We start from the raw sequence: 21,669 nt of genomic DNA on the forward strand, positions 1-21,669 counted from the left end.
GAAAGAGATATATTCGGAGAGAAGTATGAAAGAAAGGAAACTATAATTTAGATATTTTCTCCTTTTTTTTTTTCTTTTTTTTTAAGCTTTGGGGATTTTTTTTTTTTTTTTTTAGGAAACTATAAATATTTCACTAAATTTTTTTTTTTTAAATATTGTTGAGTTTGTATGTTATGATCGTGGTATATATGTGATTACAAGTGGGTTGGGCTCGGGTTTAGCAGTAATATATCATCCGACTTGACTTGATCATGATAGAGTCGAATGAATTCAAATTATTGATAACGGATGGACGGGAGGATTGTAGAGTGTTTTTGTTAAGGTTAAATTGATGACTTGATTGGTCATATTCGTGGATTGTTTCATCAATACAACTAACTGGCAAGCAAGCTAATAGAGATTATAATATTTCATTTAAATCAAGTTAGAGATGGGAGTGCGAGGGACAACAACACACAGAATGGAGTCGAGGAGAGGATTGACGACGTGATGATAACTAAGAAAGCAAGGTATTGGGAAAACTCTTTAAAGAGGTAAAGTCTATTAAAATTCCATGGAGGAAACTTGATACTCAATCCAATCTCATCAAGGTTTTATTGGTGCCATTGCCAACAAACTCTAGATTAAACCAATAGTTGGATTTTATGTTTTTTCAAATTGGATAGCTCCAAATAATATGAGTTTTGTCGAGTATGAAATTGAATGGTCAGGCTTATTAGTGTATTAAAAGTTCAGTCAATAGTTCACTAATATAAAAAAGACGTTGCACCAATTATAACTTGTCACATTAGTGAATTGTGAAATTCTTTGTGTCTCTAGATTTTTTTTTTTAATTTAAATAACCATTATTTGGGTATATGAATGATGTAGTTTAGAGTTTATTTTTTTATTTAAAATTTTGATTGTTAATTTGTTCATAAAGTTTTGAAAACAATTAAGCAATGTATATGTACCTACTAAAAAAAACTAACACCAATAATGATGAGGTGGTTCAATTTAGATGTGTAAGACACACTTTCATGTTAAGTATCATGAATGGGTCATTTGACATCAAAATTAAGAAAAAAAAATGAAAAAAATAAAAGAAAAGAAAAGAACACATAGTGTAAAATTAAGCAAAAATTATAAATTAATTTGGATTCAATTTGAATTTTGTTTGTACATCAATTTTTAAAATTAATGGCTTACCTTTGATAATAAAAATAACTATATATATATATATATATAAGTTGAACAAACGATTAAGATGTGAGGGACTAAATTAACATGATAGTTCAAAGACAGAATTGAACCATACTTCATAATTTAGTAATTAATATAATAACTTATCTTGTTTTGGTTTCTAGCACTCTTCATTTGTAACATTAGATGCAAGGGCCCAAAATTAATGTGATATAAAACTAGCATTTTAGGGTTATTAGCATTATAAATTTCAATGGCGTTATTTTTTTCCAATGAGAACAAGGTTGATATAGGGGTGGTCATCAGGAACAACTTCGGTTTAGCCATTGCCTCTTGCTCTCAAAAATTGCCTCAAGCCTACACTTGTGAGGAAATTGAAGCTATGGCATCGACAAAGGCTCTATCCTTTGCTCTAAAGTTGGGTTTTACCAAAGCTGTGCTAGAAGGAGATTTTTTGCTCGTTATAAAGGCGTTGCATGATGATGGTGGTTCTTTGGCCCCCCACAAGTTACTGGTTGAAGATGTGAAGTTCTTTTCCCAATGTTTTGTTCAATTACTTTACTCTCATATGAAGAGAGAAGGTAACTCAGTTGCTCATAATTTGGCTAAATATGCTAGTAATATTCCAGACTTTTCAATATGGATGGAGGATACTCCACCTCAATTACTTTTTGTATTTTCAGGTTGATTTAGCCATTCTTTATTAATAAAAGTTTTCAGTCTTCCTTCAAATGAATAAAAAAAAAAAAAAAAAAAAAGCTTTCTTGCAAGTTAAGAAACAAAAATAATGGTCTTCCCTTCAAATGATCGCTAGATTTTTTGGGGTTTTTATATACTGCTAGAAATTCTTTTCCACGATTTGAGGTTATAGATAATGCAAAGAAAATTGTCTCTTTTTTTAAAAAAAAATTAAAAAATTAATTTATTTTTTATCATAAAAAATAAATTATAAATTTTTTTGAAGTTTGTTTGGTTTTTTTTTTGAAGGAAGTATGTAAATTATTTTTTTCCTTTTTTATTTATAAATTAATAAATGTTTGCTTTAAAAAAAATACTAGCATTAGTAAAGTTCACATTAATGAGTAATGACCTTTACATACTCTCTTTTTTTCTTTTTTCTTTTGGGAGAAACAATAACCTTTACATACTAGTACAATTTTTTATTTGAGAAGGACATACATACTACTATTTGGTTTAACGAAAAATAGATTTAGTTATATCAATTAATTTCTTATTAATGATTCTCAGAAAAAGAAATAAGAAAAAAGAAATAGTCTTTATTAGAGTTGAAATCTGTGTACGTGTAATAGCTGAGTAGGTGACAGATGTATCCCACTAATTAATTACGGTTTAACAGCAGTTGCATATATCAAGGCCCTTACTTATAATTATTGAGCACACGTCAAAAAAAAAAAAACTAGTTTTATGTAACCAAAAAAAAAAAAAAAAATAGTTTTACTTGTGTTAATAATGGTTAACGTGACTTCTTAATGGTGAGTTTCAGTTAACTCAATTGGTAAAGTTTCTGATGGTTGTATAAGAGATATAGGGTTCAATTCTCGCCTACACCAAAAACTGATTTGGTGTATTGATCTGATAATAAAGAGTTATCATTAGGAGTGGATGTCATAAATTGAAATTCTAAAAAAAAAAAAAAAAAAAGACTTCTTAATGACCCATGGTGTATTTATTTTTGTTATTTTTGAAAAAGAAAGGTTAAGATGTAAAGTTCTCTATTTCTTTACCCAAAAAAAAAAGTTCTTTATTTAAATTTGATTAAAATTTATTTCAATCTTCTAAATTTCAAAACTATTCAATTTAGGCATTTTATCAAATTTCATTAAAAAATATTACCATTAAATATGCAATTAACTAATGAAAAAAGAATTTTTGAAAAATAATTCTTACATAAAATAACTTGCAAAATATTTTATTAATGTTTAAAAACTCCACAATATTCCATGAACCAATAATGCGATTGACTTTCTTCACGACGAAGTTTTGGAGGGCTTGAGGCCCACTTCAACTTTATTCCATGAACCAATAATATTAAAAACGCCTATTAAAAACCATAATATGCCTTTTGGACAAGACTGGAAAATAAGAAAGAAAAAAACATAACAAGGACTTTATAAAGTCTAACTGAAAGTGGCAAAACCAGCGAAAAACTTTATTACTTGGACTAAATTTACCCATTCATATAATATAATTATTATTAAATTAGGTTGTAATTTTTATTTGAAAACTAAAGGATTCTGTTAAATTACTCTGTGGGAACACAATCTATTTATCCGCTTTGGGGATTTTCACCTCACCTCAGGCCAAGGGTTTACCTTGTAGCCGATATTGGATTTTGGCTTGACACCGGCACGGCTTTGTTCTCTTAGTGAGTGTGGGCATGCTCATTGTGCAAGAGTCCCACATCGCTTAGAGAAGCGCTCCCCCTATGCCTTATAAGCTTGTGCTAAAGGCAATAGGGTACCACTTATAAGGCATAGGGGGAGCGCTTCTCTAAGCGATGTGGGACTCTTGCACAATGAGCATGCCCACACTCACTAAGAGAACAAAGCCGTGCGGGTGTCAAGCCAAAATCCAATATCGGCTACAGGGTAAGCCCTTGGCCTGAGGTGAGGTGAAAATCCCCAAATATCGGCTACAAGGTAAGCCCTTGGCCTGAGGTGAGGTGAAAATCCCCAAAGCGGACAAATAGATTGTGTTCCCACACACTCATTCTGCTTTGTTATTGTAACATGTCCCATACTGATTTAAGGAAGTATAGTTGCTTTGCATGTACAACAGTGAAGTACTGTCACTGAAGTAACTGAACTCTAACTATAAGTCAAAGTCTAAATCATATAGTTAGACTTCAGTACGTCACTGTCTTATTCCTTATACATTTACTAAAGTTTAAGTCAAATTACTAAAGTATCGCATAATTATTTTTTTAAAGAACTGAAATTTTAGATAGGGCAATTGTTTTTATATATATAAAGCTTGAAGTTTATGAATAAAAGAAGAACTCTAGGCTCCAAAAAATAATTAAATGCAAAGTTATGGTATTCAAAAATATAAGTTTTTAGTGGGTTTTAATTAATTTAATTGCCAAACTATTTTATTGTCGAATAAGGGAGCTTTGGCCGAGGGTAAACAACCCATAGAATTGTAACTTTCAATGAAAAGGCACATTACTTCCTCCATGAATAGGGACAGCATCAATAGGCAATTTCATTAATTCTCTTCACATTTAAACAAAACTCTCTTTTCATGTGACTCATAGTCATGAGATTCCATCTATTTGAGACTAATGACTACATTAAACAAGTGATGACACTTTGGAACATACCTTGACTCTTTCAATGGGAAAGGTTCAAACATGCAATTGAGCTACAATAAATATATTAATTTGCATGTAATTTTTACACAATATAGCAATGGGGAAATATAATTTTTATTTTGACATATGTAGAATCCATATTGTGATAGGGAAGTACAAAACCAGCCTTTATGAATAGCAAAAGAAAGAGTATATATATATATTCCATCTTGCTTTTTTATAAAGGAACAATTAAGGTTACCTAATTACTGCTAACTGTTGCAAAGTTGTTGATTTTAGCTTTAACAATGGGAAAAGAAGTTCTCATAAAAAATATTTAGGATTTTCTTAACCAATCCAAAGGTTTCTTGTCACTTTGGGGAAGCAGGAGGATCCTCAAAAGAATCCTTTTCTCTTTCATCCTATAGTGAAAAAGGGGAGAGAAAGGAGTACCAAATTAAAGCAAATTATTCCTTTCTTTGGGTCCAATTCATAGTTACTCTCCATTCTTTTCTTTTTGGGGTAGGAAAATAATCTGAAAACTTGATTGGACAAGCCCTGGGCTTTAAGTTTCTTTTACAAACATATTGAGTAGGACTTTGGTTAACCTGACCCTTGGATTGGAACTTTGAGAATTATATTATAATTTATAAAGCCGAGAAAACTGTGGGTTTTCTTTTATGCTTTTGATGTTGCAGAATATCGGCAAAGGAATTCATTGACTTGAGGAAAAGAGAAACAATTAACCAAAAGGGAACTAGGTTGACAATTACAATTTTGCACACTAACAAAAATGGAATTTGGATTATTTTTCCTGAAGTAGTGTTTTGTAATGCCATTGAAGGCAAACAGCTGAAGACACCAATAAACTAATAAATCATCAGACATCAAGAATCAACATAGATAATGTTGGTTTCTCAAAAAAAAAAAAAACATAGATAATGTTGGATATTTTATTTATCCAACATTATCTATGTTGAATTAGTAATACAAGTTTGATATTTTATATATCAAAGCAGGAGGTTGAATTAGTAATACAAGTTTGATCTCACTTTGGAAGAGGAAGAGTGTTGTTATTACTTTAGAGGGGATAGAGTGAATGAAACAAAAGAAAGTATGTGTAAAATGCATTTGTTGTGTCTAATAAGGAACTAACGAAACTCTATGTCTGACGGTTTAAAGTGTTTTGTTAGATATGAGTAGCAGACGAGATTATGCAAAATTGCATTTTTTATAGTACTTATTGTCAAAACTCAAGAGTTGCATCACTTGATAATTAAACTTTCGTGGACATTATGAGATTGTATCTAATTGTTTTCTAACCGTGATATTACTTTATTTGTGACTTTTCATGGTCTATATATATTGTTTAAACTCTCATTATTAAAGTAAGAATAATTATTATCCCATGATAATCAAATTTTCAAAAACACAAGAAATTTGTTGGGTTTTTCTAAAATTGCTATTTGTAGAACTCAGCAGACTTAGTTGTATCTCGGGAAAAAAATTTGCAATTCCACTTGCGTGGGGGCAAATATTGTCTAAGGACACCATCCATTTGTGCCTCTAAGCCATTGTTCTTTGTTCATTTTGTTGCTTCTTTTATTCCTTTGTTTTCCAACGGATAAAAGCATATAATTAACTTCATGCAGTTGAACAGAATAAATCTTCATCGTTGAATACTTCATATATATAAATAAAAAAAAAAATAATTTAAAGTACTTTCACTCTTTCTCTTATCGCTAGAACCAACACAGTGAAAATTGAAATAAATTTCTAAGACATTGCAATCTTACACCACACCACACCACACCAGAGTATTAAAAACTAATGCTTTACTTGAAAGAACTGTCTTCAATCTCGTTTAGTTGTAAACTTACTACTGATCTCACTGTAGATGTACCACTGCAAGTTGATTCACTTCAATTACCTGCTCCAGTATGCATTTCTTTGCTGAAGACAGTTTCTCTTCAAAAAGCCTTTACAATAGCTATCTTCTATTTTCATCTATGCCTGGCAATCCCAGCAATGCTTACATGGATGACCAACATCTTCACGTAAAATATCAGCATCAAAAACTGCTGGTCAACCTAAACCATGAGTTTCGTTGTTCTTTAGTTTGTTTCTCAAAGTATTCTGTTGTTGTTGCTTGAACTGAATCATGACTCTGATTGTCGATGAGCAGGTGGTTATCCAAGTTCATAGAAAGAATTGCTCATAATCCATTCATTGTTTTTCACTTGCTCAGCAAATAACTTGCCCCAACCATGTGGATGAGCCTTCTGCCTAGTAGCTTCTCCTCAGCATGACCATAATATTTTAATGCAATAGTAGTCCCAATCAGCAAGAGGCCTCCAAGTAGTGTCAGTCATCACTGTCAGTAATCTCAAAGACTGAGTTTTTAACCATAGAGGATTCTAACACTTTTCCATCTTTGAATCTGCAAAGTGGAATTGCAGGTCTTTGCTTGCTTCCAGAAGTCCTGAGATTAGATGAGGCCAGAATGAGACGTTTTCCAACTTTATATCTTCCAGGCTTATTCCCCAAACAGTCTGGAGTTCTAGCAGTTTGCAATGGCAACATCCTTGGTGGTGTTTTGACTGCAAACCCAGGGAGGGTATCAACATGTATGCTTGAGCATTTATCAATTGCTTTAGTCTTCAATTGTTCTTCCATTTGACCTTGAAAGGTTCTATGTGTGACATCAATATCAGAGATTGAAGGGCTGCTAAAACTGCTCACCTCATTGGAAATTGGGAAATACCTCTTAATGATAGCTGTAACTGATACTACTTCTGATGACACGTCACTTGCGGCCGCCTTCACTATTGCACTGGTGCTCAATCCTTCTCTAGCCTCAACTTCATGTGCAGATGGACAAATATCAGACCTCTCTTTGGCAGTAACACCAGGAGCGTCTTCATTTCTACCACTACATCCCTTCTTTATTTCACTTGCTTTGCACTCCAAAAGATGGTGTTTCTTCAATCTCTTATTTGTCTTTTCCTTTGGAATAAAGACGGTGCTCTGAAGCTCTTGTAGGGAAGGTTTAACGCAGTTTGATCTTTCTGAACTCCTTTTCTTTCCTTCTCCTCTAGTATCAGTCTGAACATTGTTTGTAAGGAAGTTTGGTGGTTTCAAATAAACGGTATCTTTGCTACCATCGTATAATACATGCTCTGCAACTTTAGTAGCCACACCCTTGGGTAAACCAGACCTACTTAAATCACTCAAAGGTTGTGCTTCCACATGCAGAAACCATGTTCCTTTCTTACCCTGGAAAGCATACTTCATTGGCATTGACTCAGGCAGATGGTAAAAGAATGACTTTCGCTTCACCTACTAGAACATGGAGTACAGAATTAGAAGCATTTTTTTATATAATAAAAGTAGATCATAAAGAAAAGAATTCAATAGTATAATTGAAAACAAGAAATGGGTATTGAGTAAAATAAATATGATAAGGCACCATTAATCCTTGGATCATGATCTCTCCTGACTTGGGGAAACAATTGAAGTGCACTCTTTCAGCTTCTCCTACAGAGAGACGTTGGACTAAATTATCATTCCATAAACTAGATATGGCCATCATTTATCAAGCTTACACAATACAAATGAACTAGAAGCTCTTCTATGAAACATAACATGGGGCAAGTATACAAACTCACAATATGGAAGTAAACACACACACACACACATTCTCAAAGACCATATTAATAGGATCTTCACCAGCAAACCTAAGACTCCCTAAATTGATCAGTACTAATATCCTCATACAAGTAATTCTTCAAAGAGATTAACTTGGATATCACATTTAACCTTCTCCAATAGCACCAATGGTTTGCATTATTAAGGAATGTTATAAACCAATAAATCTAAGTTAATCAAAACAAAGCAAAATGATTTAGACCCCAAAAAAAATTTATAATCTTACCAATCAGCTAATAAAATACAATAAATAATTTTTTTTAATAAATAATTATATTAATGTATAAAACTCTACTCAATCCCAGAGAGCCAAGTAGAGATAACCAAATAAAGGAAGCCTTTTTAATACAAAGAAAGTAATTTGGAAACAAAAATGGCTACCACCCAGAATAATTCACCTTATGGTTTTTTCACAATGCATTACCAAAAAATAAAAATAAAAATTGTGTCATACAGAAAAGAGTGGATAGTATAAATGAGGAGAAAAGATATAATTTTGATAAAAAGAGAGTAATGGGTGTGAGATTATTTTGCTCATTTTACATGAAAGCTACATTATTTTTAAAAGCAAATTGTGCTATACAGAAAATTGTGGATAGTATAAAAAGAGAAAAATTGATATATAAAAAAAAGAGGGTAATGGGTGTGAGATAATTTAGTTTTGCTCACTCTTGAAGTCTCTTGCAGTGATATCTGGAGGGACAGCCATTGCTATGCGAGTGCCCAAGTTAGTTTCTGTGAAGATTGGTACTTCCACAGTAGAAGCAGCCATTAGAGCTGTGAAGAAGGGAGAGAGAAACTGCAAAAGAGAAGGCAATGAGTTATAAATGCCTTTAGAAAAAGATGTACATTCATACCTGTACATAGAACTTGCTGGGTCGGGTTTCGCCCCTTTTTACCTTTTTGGATGGACAATTGAGGACATTTTTTTTACCCCAATTAAAAATAAAAAATAAAAAAAGGGCACTTAGTAAAAGACTTTATGTCTATAAGGGGGTATTTTCAGTCCTCCTCTATCATCCATGTAAGGCGGCAGGGCAATCATGTAGTCCATGCTCTAACTAGGGATGCTAGGTTTTCTTTTCCTTTAAGAGTTTGGATGGAGGAAGTGCCTCCAAATGTTTTCAGCTTTGTTGTTAAAGATTTGCAGTAGTTGTTTTTCTTCCCTCCCTGAGAAGGGAGGTTTCTCAAAAAAAAAAAAAAAAGGAATGAGCGAAGAATACCTTGGTAGACATTGGTTTTGATGGGTTACATTTAACCTAATTGATAAAGTTTTTAATCGTTGAATAAGGTATTTGAGGCTTAGTCCTTGACTATACTAAAAATTAATTTATGTTTTATTATAGAGATATAAAGTTATCACCAATAACGGACTTCATAAGTTGAAAAAAAAAATGGTTCTTTAGAGTTTCATTAAAAAAGAAAAGAAAAAAACATTGGTCTTGGAGAAAGGGCGGAAGAGAGAAGTTGACATCTTGTTTTCATTTTTTGGGAATTTCTTTATGGTCTATTAAAAGTATCTAATATTTTGAGAATATATTTTTTTTCTCTTAAAAAGTTTTTAAAGAAAGGTCCTCTATTGAACTTATTTTTCATGATTATGTAAAACGTTTAGACAAATAAAATATTGATAACAGAATCAAGGAAAAAACATATATTTGTTTCTCAAAAAAAGAAAAAAACATATATAGTTGGTCCAAAAATTTGGGGGTCCTTTTTTTATTTTAGTTCCTCAATTCAAACAGTCCATTTTTTTTAAGAAGAAAGAGTTCACTTTTATTATTTTAAAAATGAGTAGTGGTAGGGGTAATACAAATTTTACTATTTAATTAAAAAATACATATTTTTATTATAATTAACTTTTCGACCAATATGTCATCAATAACCAATTACAAATAAAAAATTCACATATTTAATTACTAAGTGGTAGTCCACTCATTATATTTATTACCACATTAATTTGTAAATTTTATTTTATATAATAAAATTTATAATATTTTCTTTTAAAAATTTGCAAATACACTTTGTTAACCGTTTAGGGTTTGTCAGGATACCGCTTATTTTGCTGAAAACTGGAAACTTGTAATAAAATAATTTTTAAATATGTAAATAGTGTAGTGGAACCTATTTTTAATGAAAGTTTTGTTGAAAAAAAAGGTTTGTGGGTCCTGTAAACCGTGCATGGGACCCACTGAATAGTGCATAATCACGTGAAAACTGACTTCAAAAAAAAAAAAAAAAAAACAAAACGCCAAACGCTAGGACGTGGATGTGTATCCAAACGGATACTTAGTCTTTCCATGATCATGTTGTTATAATTCTGATTACTTACATTAGAAAATTTGACAAAGCAATATAGCACTCCTATAATTGTTGAGAAAATTTAGGAATATAATTTTTTTAATCACAATTTTGTCATAATTTTTATGTGACCGATTTTTGAGTAATAGAAAAAAATTGAGTTTATGTGAAAGTGATAGACAATCACTCAAAATCTGCCATGTCAAGATTATGGCAAAGTTGTGACAAAAAAAAGTTGTGATTTTAAAACAACTCATGATTGTTGGGAGAGGAAAAGGCTTTAAAATATTTTTCAAATATGAATGAATAAAATATAACCATTCAGATTTTACTATTTTAGGGATAATTTTTTTTTTTTTTTGGGAAAGGATTTTAGGGATAAATATTAAATAGGAGTTAGACCCAAATATCTAATAGTACTCCATATTTTTAGTTTTTTTTTTTTTTTCTTAATACCAAAAATCAAATATTAACTTGGAACAATCTTCTTAAAAAAAAAAAACACTTGCACAGTGGCACGTTTGCATATTATCCAAGACAAACGTAGGAGTTAGACTAACAATGGCGCAAGTTCTCTCCCTCACTGCAACTCTGTGTGCAGCTGAGACCCACAAAGCTTCTTCAAAGCCACTGAAGCTTGCCAAGACCTCCCGGGAGACAAAGACCAAGACACCTATTTACAATCCCAGAAAAGGTAAAAGTTCAGAACCTTCCTTTTGGTTCATGAGAAAATTCAAGAAAAGTGAAATGATGGGCTCTCTAAAAACAAACACTTAATTTAGTGTAATGGGTTATCATTGAATTTGAATTAAGTTTCAAAAATTGTATTTTCTTTCTCAGCGGCCAAAGGAAAGGTGTGTTATAGTAATATAAGAGAGGGCTTGGCTTTGTTTAATGTTAATTGAGAAAAAAAAAGGTAAAACTTTTGGGTTTGGTTTCTTAGGAAGTGTAATGATAGAATAGAACATGATGGTTTTCAATGGAAAGCAATAAGCGTTCATCTAATAGATGAGTGTAATGCCACTATTGTGCTTAGTGTGGTTCAAAATTTTGTTTTTCTTTCTTAAAAATCATGGGGAGTGTGTGTTTAGTAATATCAGTATAATATTTGTTTAACTTGGTTCTAGTTTACCTTCTTGTTACTGTGATGGACTTGAAAAAAATGCAAAATTTCAGGTTCTGACAGTTCTTTTAACAAGACCCGGAAGCAGAATTTGGAGGTCTCACCTCACAGGGCTGGTAATTGTAGCTCCTCTGTGTGTCTCTGTGTATGTTGTAGAATTAGTGTATGATAGAATTGGATATTGGTGTTTTTGTTATGCGCTTAAGTTTGGGAATATTGCAGTTCATCTATATTTGGCTATAAGAATAGTTGGTCAGAATTTTTGTGCCATTTTGGATTTCTAATGTCAATTTGTTTTTGGCTTTATATAGTTTCTGCAGTGAGATTGATGAGAATAGAGCTGGGTGGTGCTTTTGCTGACCTTTTGAATGAGAAAGGGAAGGGTTCTGGTGATAATGAGATGGGATATGTTGAAAGAACTCTTGGGTTTCGCACCCGGGAGTTAGAGGATCGGGATCTCAGATTGGTTCTCTCTCTATTTCTTATCTGCCGTTTTTTATATATACTTTCTATTAATATTCAAAATTTCTTTAAGACCTTTTTCCTTAATCTCATTTCAAAATTTAAAGGAATGCAGGAAAATATTGATATAATAGGTCCACCTAAAGGGTTTAAACTGTTTAAGTTTGATGTTCTTAGTGAAAGTGGGATAATAATACTCTCTTGTAGTCTGAAAAGTCTATCTTGGCAAAAAACTCTTCCATTTATATCTTTCCTTCTCCCTTTTGATATTATTTTTAAAAAATTATATAGGTTACAGATATTGTTGGCGGCACCATCCGTTGGAGGAGATATCTTGATTATTTAATCTGTTCAATATGCCATGATGATAGCACATTTAGACACATGGAGCCTCTTCTCTTACAGGTAATTTTGATTTTGCACGCATCCTGTTGGCTCTTTTGCATGCACCAACCAACTATGGTGTAACAAAAGCCAGTTGAGTGGGCAGATTTTATGAATTTGACCCTACATTTATACCTTTCTCTGGTTGCATGTATGCTTGCTAATAATTTATTGATATGTGGACTTATATTTCATCTGTATTCTAAAGAGTTTATGCTTGAATGCTGTTGAATCAAATTGGAGGGTTCAGGGTTGCAAAGAAAATATAAACCATTAAAAGATTCTTTGAAATTATATTTGGAAAGTTTGACCCTGTACTTATAATTATCTCAATTACTTATGGTTTTGTTTTTAATCTCTGTTTCTAGATTCTCCGAATTGGTTTCTACGAGATTATCAAGCTAGATATGCCACATTATGCTGTTGTTGACGAGGTAAACTTTTGCTTATATTTAATTAATACTTTTAGTAAGGTTAATATATACTAATTTCTATAGTTGGTTTTTTTTAATCTATTTCAGCTAGAGATAATTATCAGCAATAATTGATTAACTGATTTGAGATATCTGTTTATCATTTTCTTCTATGAATATGAAAAGGTTGATATAGGTAGACCGAGCATTTTGCTGTGACATGTGTGCTGGCCATTGATTTTTAGGACTTAGATATATTAAAATAATTGATTAACTGATTGAAGATATATGTTTATCATTTTCTTCTATGAATAATGAAAAGTTGATATATCATATATGTAGATTGAGCATTTTGTTGTGAAATGTGTGCTGGGTGTTGAAAATACATGAAAATGATTCAGTGATCACTCTTTGCCGACCCTTTTTGGTGACTGGTGAATTTTCTGAAAGATCTGATTATTTTCATGATCTTACCATTCTGCCTTTGACATGAAGATCACCCATGTGGCACCTATCATATATAGGGTCAAACCTTTGAATATGACAAATTATTGTCTAGTTGGGTGTGACCTAGTTTCAGTTCTGGCCCTATAACTTCATAATTTTCACCCTTTTGGCTGTAACTATCGTTTAAATGTTTCATCAAGTTGTTTATCTTTTGACACATTTGTTATGTATAACTGCAGAATGTGAGGCTTGCAAAGGTTGCCCTTAGACCAGGTGCTGGTAACATGGTCAATGGGATTCTGCGGAAGCTTGCTTTGCTTAAGGTTTGCCATTATCAATTAATACATGCTGCTGTTACATGGTTACTGTGTTTGAATCCCTTAAACTTTGGTTTGCAGGAAAGTAACACTCTTCCTCTACCCAAAGTGGAGGGTGATGAACGTGCACAAGCACGTGCTCTTGCCATTCTGCACTCTCATCCTGTTGTAAGTACATGGTGCAACATTTTTACTTCTATGAAAAATGTTATTATAAGATAACCTGGATTGCCATCTATATTAACAAGTAAATATCCTGATCAAAGGGCCTTCTATTAGATTTACATTTTGCCAGAGTAAAGTTCTCTGGAGCAATATACAGTCAAATGTATGAAGTTTTTTTTTTAAATTCAAGGATTTAATTTCTCCAAAGGAAGCAAAATTAATGCCGACCAAATTTTGTATCTGTAGCTGAAGTATTGGTTGTAAACTTCATTAACTTCCTTAAATTAGAAAATAATTGCAGGTAACTCAAGTTTAACCTGAGCTTTAACCTTACCATTCTACCATTCTCTATATCATTAATGAAGACCAATTCATTGGACTAAAAGGCCAAACTCTGGACTTAACTCTCATATCGACATTCCATGTTATATGGAAAAAGTGTTGAAAGGGTTTTCCACATGAATGTGTCGATGCTTCATATATCTTTGAACAATTTGTTAACTACTTGTCAAGGCCTTTTGCCGCATCATATTTGATTTTCTGTTTCAGTGAGAATCATGCTTCATTGTACTACTGTACAAAACTTATTATTATTGTTTTCTAAAAAACATGAAGATAAATTGGAATGTTAGAATGAAAGGCTATCAACAATCGATGTATGTTTTCTTAGTGCTCATTAAATTTCTCCTTTCCAGTGGATGGTAAGGCGATGGACAAAGTATATTGGGCAAGAAGAAGCCATTAAATTGATGACCTGGAACAATAGTGATCCCAGTTTCAGCTTGAGGTTTTTGGCTACAATATTTTGTTCTTCCTCAGTATTTGATGTGAAACAGATATCATAGCTGCCTCTTTTGATGGTAATGTCAGGGCAAACAGTGGGAAAGGTGTTTCAAGAGATGACCTTGTGATGCAGCTTAATTCATTGAAGGTGCTTGATAACTTTTTGAAATTTCCTTACAGATGATTTAAGGTGCTTAATGATTTTATGTATACCACTTTGTGTTGTATTACCTCCTGACTAATGATTTGATGGACCACTTTCCTTGAAGTTTGGATTTACAACTACTTAATCCTCATTTTGAGATCTTCTCTCTCTCACACACACACAACACAGTATTTTAGAGTGTTTCGTGCTAGAAATGTATTGATAATTTTTCTTCTCTTGAGCTACAGGTCCCACATGAGCTCTCTTTGCATTTGGATGATTTTGTCCGTATTCAAACTGGGATGCAGGTTTGAGTTTGATATATGGTCTCTTTCAAACAGTCATAGATTTATCTAAATGGAGGACAGTCACTCAGTGTTCCTGCTATATTGTCAAGTTGATGCCAACTAGGGTTGTTACTGAGAAGTTGCTAGATGATGACATTTCATTGGCAGAACAATTGTGGTTAACATAATTTTTTACTCTTAAAAATTCATGGGGGCCCAATGTAGATCAGTAATTCACTAATTCTAATTGTTATGCGGCCATGTGGCATTCTCTTGGTTGTCTCTTAACTGTAGGCAATCACCAATCTTTGTGTAAAAACTGATGTGCATATTGTGTGTGTTAAGAGAAGGGGGGGGGGTGATTAAAAGATTTCCTACAGAAAGGGGAACTATGGTGATGTTTTCCCAATTAATATCAGTCATTACTGAAGCGCTCAAGTTCTGTTTCATTTTCTAATTACTTACATGTCTTCATTTCAGATTGTCATACAAGCTGGCTTACTCAAAGAAGGTTTATGTTCTGTTCAGGATGAGAGTGCAGGTCATTTTATCCTAACTTTAATTGGGATGAGTCAAATTATGGCTTCCACTAAAAAAAGGAAGTGGAGTTTCATAAATATATCTTTCCCTGACATGTTGTGGCCAATATGATGGATCTGGTCAAAGATGAATGGGTGTTTGATAGTCTTTCCAAGACCGATAGTGTCCATGTTTATATATTTATAGATCATGCCTAGATGTACATGGATACATTTCTATTTTCGTATTAGACCATGCACTATTTTTCTTCAATTCTTGGGAACAGTGTATGGAAAAGTTCAAGGATTTGACTTTAACTTTTCCGTTCAACTGTGTGGAGTGTGCAAATTGATGCCCCTAATATTATATTACAACTCATTGCAGGCATGGTTGTTTATGTTGTAAATCCTCAACCCGGTGACAGAATAATTGATTGTTGTGCTGCTCCAGGAGGAAAGACTCTTTACATTGCATCCCAATTAAGTGGCCAAGGTATTCTTCATTGAAAGAAAAGTCATATTGGTCAGTTGAAGTGATTTCTGCTACATATGAATTATTTAAAATCTTCCTTTTTGCTTGAATAAGGACTCATGTAATGCCTATTCATTTTCTCTCAGCAGAGAGAGCAGAAATGAAAATCATTGTTTTTTATTTATTTTTTTTATAGCAAAACCATTGACTCTATCATAAGATGATTCATGAGAGGTTTGCAGTCATTCTTACAATTGAACACGAAATATCATGTTATTCCTTTTTGACTGCTTAGATGAACCTTTTTTCTTTGGGGGGTGAAGAGAGGGGCATATGTGAGAAATGAGAACTTAATTGGAAGACTCAAACCCAGAACCTTTTTCACACCTCAGATTTCCTAAACTGAGTTAAGTTCTTAGGTGAAGCACTTTAGATCCTCAATTTACATTTTTCACTTTGGAGTATTCCAGTTATAGATGGAAGATAGCCTCCTTAAAGCTCAAGTTCAAGCTGCAGTATAGCTGATTTGGTGGCTATTTTGATTGTTGTTATTATAATGTATTGTAGTAAGAAATATCTACAATCTTATTTTTGTAATAATAAATTGGACTTTTTAAAATAAATAAAAAATAAAAAAATTATACCAGGATGGTGGAATAGCTTGATCTAAGTGACAAAAGTTTAAGTTTTTATTTTCTTTACTTCCACTTTTGAGCAATAATAAATAATACTGAAAATGCAATATGGTGTATCAGGTATGGTATCTGCAATTGACATAAACAAAGGCCGGTTAAGAATCCTTAAAGAGGCAGCCAAGTTGCACCAATTTGATGGTGTCATCACCACCATCCATAGTGATCTTCGTATTGTTGCTGTAAGTTATTATCTTATGTAAATCTGGATCCCTGTTTCAAACATTTAATTTCTTACGAAAACCCATTTTACAGGAAAAGAATCCAGTGAAAGGTGATAAGGTTTTGTTGGATGCCCCATGTTCTGGACTGGGTGTTCTCTCGAAGGTGATTGTCTAAGAACCACATGTATCTTTATATGTTTGTTTGCATTCAGTATCTATTATATTTTCAATTCTTGACTGCTTGACTTTACCAAAATGTTGTGTACCTTATACTTTTGAAGAGAGCAGACCTGCGCTGGAATAGGAAGTTAGAGGATATGGAACAGCTGAAGAATTTACAGGATGAGCTGTTGGATGCAGCATCCATGTATGACCAGAAGTTCTCCCTCTCTCTCTCTCTCTCTCACACACACATGTAGGGTGTATAAGAGAAAATTTTCATATCTTTGATCAACTTTTTTTTTTTTTTATCTGTTTTAATTGTGCATTATAGATTGGTAAATCCTGGTGGAGTTTTAATATACAGTACCTGCTCAATAGATCCTGAAGAGAATGAAGAGAGGGTGGCTTCATTTCTTCTCAGGCATCCGGTAGGTTTATCACATGATTTTTTTAAATGCTTTGTTCATGTTTCCAGCTAATACTTTTAAGAAAGGTGCAAACTGCCCCATAGTTTCAAGAGGATGATATTGAACTTCCCTGCAAATCCATTTTTTATTTGGTAAATCAAAAGCTTAGACGAAGAATCACATGTACTTTTCCAGCTACTCCTTGTAAATATGTTAGATACTCCTAGAAAATATGTCAGATACTCCTTGTAAATATGTCAGAGAACGTACCAAGGATGAAATTTCTGTTGTATGCCATCATTCTCCTTGGATATCTGGGATAATTGATCAAACTCAATATGTACTTTTGAAAGTTGAAACCAAAAGAAAAGGAAAAATGAGCATGCATGTTTATAAATACAAATATAAAGACATGCACTCATATATGGTACTTTTTGGAGTTAGAAAAGTGTGTTTATCTTTACTTTTTTTTTTTTTGGGTCTCAGGAATTTTCTGTAGATCCTGTTGACAGATATGTGCCACCTGATTTTGTAACGGAACATGGTTTCTATTCCTCCAACCCAGTAAAACATTTACTTGATGGGGCCTTTGCAGCTCGTCTAGTTCGAGCCTCATAAAACAGATGTAAGTATAGCCACCCTGGCAATCTCAGCACATCTATTTCAGATTACTTATTTCTAATATTGTGGAAATATAGAGGCCAGGATTTTACCATCTGTAGGATAAATTTCACTCAGAAATTAGTTATGAAGGAAATAGCTTTCTTCCACAGGCATATGCAATCTTCTTATTCTAGGGCCATTCAATTCCGACTGCATGACTGATATTCCTTGATTCCCTGGTGATTCATTATACCGAGGCTGGAGCATTGGGAGATTCATGTGGATTACATCCTTCATCAAATGCTTGGGGAGCATTCTCTCTTGATCACTCAGTTCCTAAGTCAGGGCTGCTTAAAACATGGTGAAACAAGATATCAATGCATTGACAAGCAAAGGGATAAAGTTTTACACCTCCTTTGGTTCAACAAGGTCCCAATTGATTCACATGTTGGGAGATGGCACTAGGGAGCTACATGAGGGGCTTCACCAAGTCATCAACACAATAATTATCTCATGCATCATCTTTGTCACAAAAGTCTGGACCCTACACTATGTGAGACTCACTTGTGAGGGAGATGATGCATATGCTGGATGCACAAGATAACTTCTAACCAACAATAGTTTCTAACTTCGTCTTATGTAGGAAGCACTGCGGTGTAAATATGGATCAGTAAAACCAGAGGATCATTTGTAGCATCATGTTGTCTTACTGTGAAATGCAATTTTGTAACCACTAACTTTAAGTTCATGCCAACGCATGGGAAGAATACTTTTAGAAGAACCTTCAAATTTAAAATTAACTATTGCACACCCATAAAAATGTAAAGTTAAAGTCTCCATATGCTGCTAAAGGATCTCCAATTTTATGTGTTAAAATCTGAAGATTTTCATTGATCAAAAATCAAAATTATCTATACCCATAAAGTTGATTTATAAACAAAAATGAAAAATGCTTGGATATTGTTTATTTATCATATTTTAAGTATGTCTATAAACATTTGGTTTTTATTCTGATAAAAATTAAGGTATTATTTACAAAAGTAACGGATAAGAAGAGTGTTGAATTTTTTTTATCATTGTTTTTTTTTTTTTTTTTTTAATAATTTTTTTTGTCATTGTATTTTGACGGACTAGAAATAGATTTTTCTTACACAAAAAGATAATGAATGTTAATTATATCTTGATCCTTTTGAAAAGGAGACTACATTATATTATAGTGGCATAAACCTCTTCAAATCTATACGACAAAATTAGGTACAATTCATTAATTAATTTTAACCATGTTGTACATTGGCCAATAAATCTCATAGTTGAATTAATTGTTATTGTGAGAAGATAACACACTTGTGCATGAATATAGAAAATATATTGATGTAATTGTACATATCGGTCGTTTTAAGCATAAAAAAATAGTGGAATAATCATGTTTTGTATATATCTTTACTTTTAATAGTTAATGTAGGGTTAAGGGCCCAAATCATGTATTGGGCTTTGGGCCTTGACCGAGGACATGAGCAATCCGAGGATGAGTGAATGATAATGAATGGTTTAAACCTAGGATTCAATGAGCGAAATACAGATAGGAGGATAGTCCGAGGAGGAATATCTCCTCGGATATGATAAATTCGTCTCAAATACGTATTCCAACAATCACAATGACCTTCCAGGAAGCTCTAGTGATAAATATGTGCCTCATGAACATACGAGAAAGAAGAAAACCCAAAAATATCTAAGGGAAAGCTGCTACCATCACATTAAATACACTGCAGCTACTTTTTTAGCCGCATTTATGTGGAGAAGACCTCTGAACAGTACTGCTTTGGCCATCACAACTCATAGAAAAGCCAAAGAGGGTGTTCGATGGGATAAGTACTTAAGTAAGGACTCATATGGTCAACAAGTGTAGGATCAAGATGGTCCAATGAAAGCTATATAATGTAAGAGACCCTCCATGAGAAAGGATCGGAAAATTCATCAGAGAAAGTACTGTAGCAATCTAAATTGTATTTGTATCCAATTGTGATCAACTTATAAAAGGGAGACCTCCTCGGACTATAAGTCTATTGATATCAGGATCTCTTATTAGTGTTTGATTGTCATTTAATTCAGCATTAGCCGTTGTCCAAACTCACTAAGGCCTAGTTCTTTGATCCAATCTCTACAAATTCATTGTACTGGGCTCACTAGGCCAAGACCCTACAACTTGGGCTTTGGCCGCAAACCGTGTCCCTACAGTTAACAATCATGCAAAGAACACAATAATTTTCACAAAAATAAGAATTGGAATAATATCCTTTTTTATATGAGTCCACTACTAACATTAGTTTTATTGGTGACAGGTCGACAACCACAGCATTTCACTTCAATAGGCTTGTAACCCTAAGCTTATTTGAATAGTACATATAAGGGTATGTTTGGTAGACTGTAATAGGTGTTGTAATGTAATAGTTATTCCTATGGTTTAGTTATTCTTTAGTTTGGTTATGTTTTTATTACAAGGAATAATTATTCCTTATGAATAGCTATTCTTCAAAATAAGGAATAATTATTCATCTTTAAAAGGTTGTATTAGCTATTCCTTAGTAAGTGCAATAATTTCAAAACTTAATATATTTCCAAGTAAACAAACTTTCTATACACATCTAATAATTATAAAAATAAAAAATCATAAAAAATAATACATATCTCTCTTAAATTTAAAAATAACAATTTTTAAGGAAATATAATTGTATAAGTAAGAAATTTCCTAAAATAAATGTTAAATTTCATTCTAATGTTATAACTTACAATCAAACTAATTAATAGGTTTAGTTATTACATTACAATACATTTTATTCCTAGTAATAAAAATTACAATTCCTATCGTAATCCTCATTCAATATACCAAACGTACCCTAAGTTTATTGCCTGCCTACTATAAAATGTTTTAAAAGATTAAAAGTGCACTTTACATCATCTATAGTTGGGGTTGCCCTTGAATCAGTCACTCAACTTTCAAAACTTGCAATTAATTTACACATTTGTTTATTACAACAATATCAATGTACATCTTTCACTATGGTTCGTCACATTTTTGCCATTAACTCGCATGAAAACAACATTGTTTTTGCTTGGGTCAGAGACTAGATTTTAACTAATGTTAATAGATACATTCATATAGGTGTAATAGTCAAAGGCCTAAATCGTAAGTTTAACTTTTATTCATTTTGATAACTTGGTAGTTGGGAGGGAAATTTGAAATTTGGATATCTCCATTACATATCAAAATTAATACTAAATTTTAAGGAAATAAATTATATTTTAGCAAAAGGAAAAACATATAAGAAAAAAGAGATATTAAATTACAAATTACAACTTCTAAGGGGCCGTTTGGTCACCCTTTTCAAAACATAGTGTTCAGTGTTTAAACACTGAACACTAGTGTCCAAAATTTAAAAAAAACGTGTTTGGTTGCCCTTTTTTGTTCAGGGTTGTTTGAAAAATATTGCTCAAACAACCCATGTTTAAACATAGTTTTTTGGAATCACCTTGGAGCTAATTTTAAACAACAAAAATGCAGTTTCAGTGGCACTTCGGTAATTAAATTGAACACTCTTATGGGGCCCACCTGGTCAGCTTTTT

General features: G+C 32.6%; 2 protein-coding genes across 2 annotated transcripts; one reads left to right on the forward strand and one right to left on the reverse strand.

Moving 5' to 3' along the window:
- Window positions 1–6,178: 6,178 nt before the first annotated feature.
- LOC115957489 lies at window positions 6,179–9,355 on the reverse strand. The gene is made up of 3 exons (XM_031075739.1): window positions 8,873–9,355; window positions 7,965–8,032; window positions 6,179–7,834 (listed from the first exon to the last, which is right to left on the reverse strand). Exons 1-3 carry the CDS (start codon window positions 9,066–9,068, stop codon window positions 6,860–6,862), a joined length of 1,239 nt encoding a protein of 412 aa, XP_030931599.1. The 5' UTR covers window positions 9,069–9,355; the 3' UTR covers window positions 6,179–6,859.
- A 1,639-nt stretch (window positions 9,356–10,994) lies between these two features.
- LOC115957326 (probable ribosomal RNA small subunit methyltransferase B) lies at window positions 10,995–18,887 on the forward strand. The gene is made up of 18 exons (XM_031075546.1): window positions 10,995–11,198; window positions 11,681–11,743; window positions 11,939–12,093; window positions 12,381–12,494; window positions 12,842–12,907; window positions 13,573–13,656; window positions 13,732–13,818; window positions 14,511–14,602; window positions 14,686–14,746; window positions 14,992–15,051; window positions 15,511–15,571; window positions 15,934–16,041; window positions 16,776–16,894; window positions 16,968–17,039; window positions 17,158–17,243; window positions 17,370–17,466; window positions 17,932–18,070; window positions 18,219–18,887. The coding sequence occupies exons 1-17, from the start codon at window positions 11,066–11,068 to the stop codon at window positions 18,061–18,063; spliced, it is 1,590 nt and encodes a 529-aa protein (XP_030931406.1). The 5' UTR covers window positions 10,995–11,065; the 3' UTR covers window positions 18,064–18,070; window positions 18,219–18,887.
- Window positions 18,888–21,669: the final 2,782 nt, after the last annotated feature.

The sequence above is a fragment of the Quercus lobata genome, chromosome 8, assembly GCF_001633185.2.
Source record: "Quercus lobata isolate SW786 chromosome 8, ValleyOak3.0 Primary Assembly, whole genome shotgun sequence".
Lineage (NCBI taxonomy): Eukaryota > Viridiplantae > Streptophyta > Magnoliopsida > Fagales > Fagaceae > Quercus > Quercus lobata.

Coding starts and splice junctions, on each gene's coding strand:
- LOC115957489 (XM_031075739.1), bottom strand. CDS start 9,068: ATGTACAGGTATGAATGTACATCTTTTTCTAAAGGCATTTATAACTCA. Junction 8,033..8,872: donor CACTGCAAGAGACTTCAAGA/GTGAGCAAAACT, acceptor GTCTCTCTGTAG/GAGAAGCTGAAAGAGTGCAC. Junction 7,835..7,964: donor TCATGATCCAAGGATTAATG/GTGCCTTATCAT, acceptor ATGTTCTAGTAG/GTGAAGCGAAAGTCATTCTT.
- LOC115957326 (XM_031075546.1), top strand. CDS start 11,066: ATGGCGCAAGTTCTCTCCCTCACTGCAACTCTGTGTGCAGCTGAGACC. Junction 12,495..12,841: donor TGGAGCCTCTTCTCTTACAG/GTAATTTTGATT, acceptor CTCTGTTTCTAG/ATTCTCCGAATTGGTTTCTA. Junction 12,908..13,572: donor ATTATGCTGTTGTTGACGAG/GTAAACTTTTGC, acceptor GTATAACTGCAG/AATGTGAGGCTTGCAAAGGT.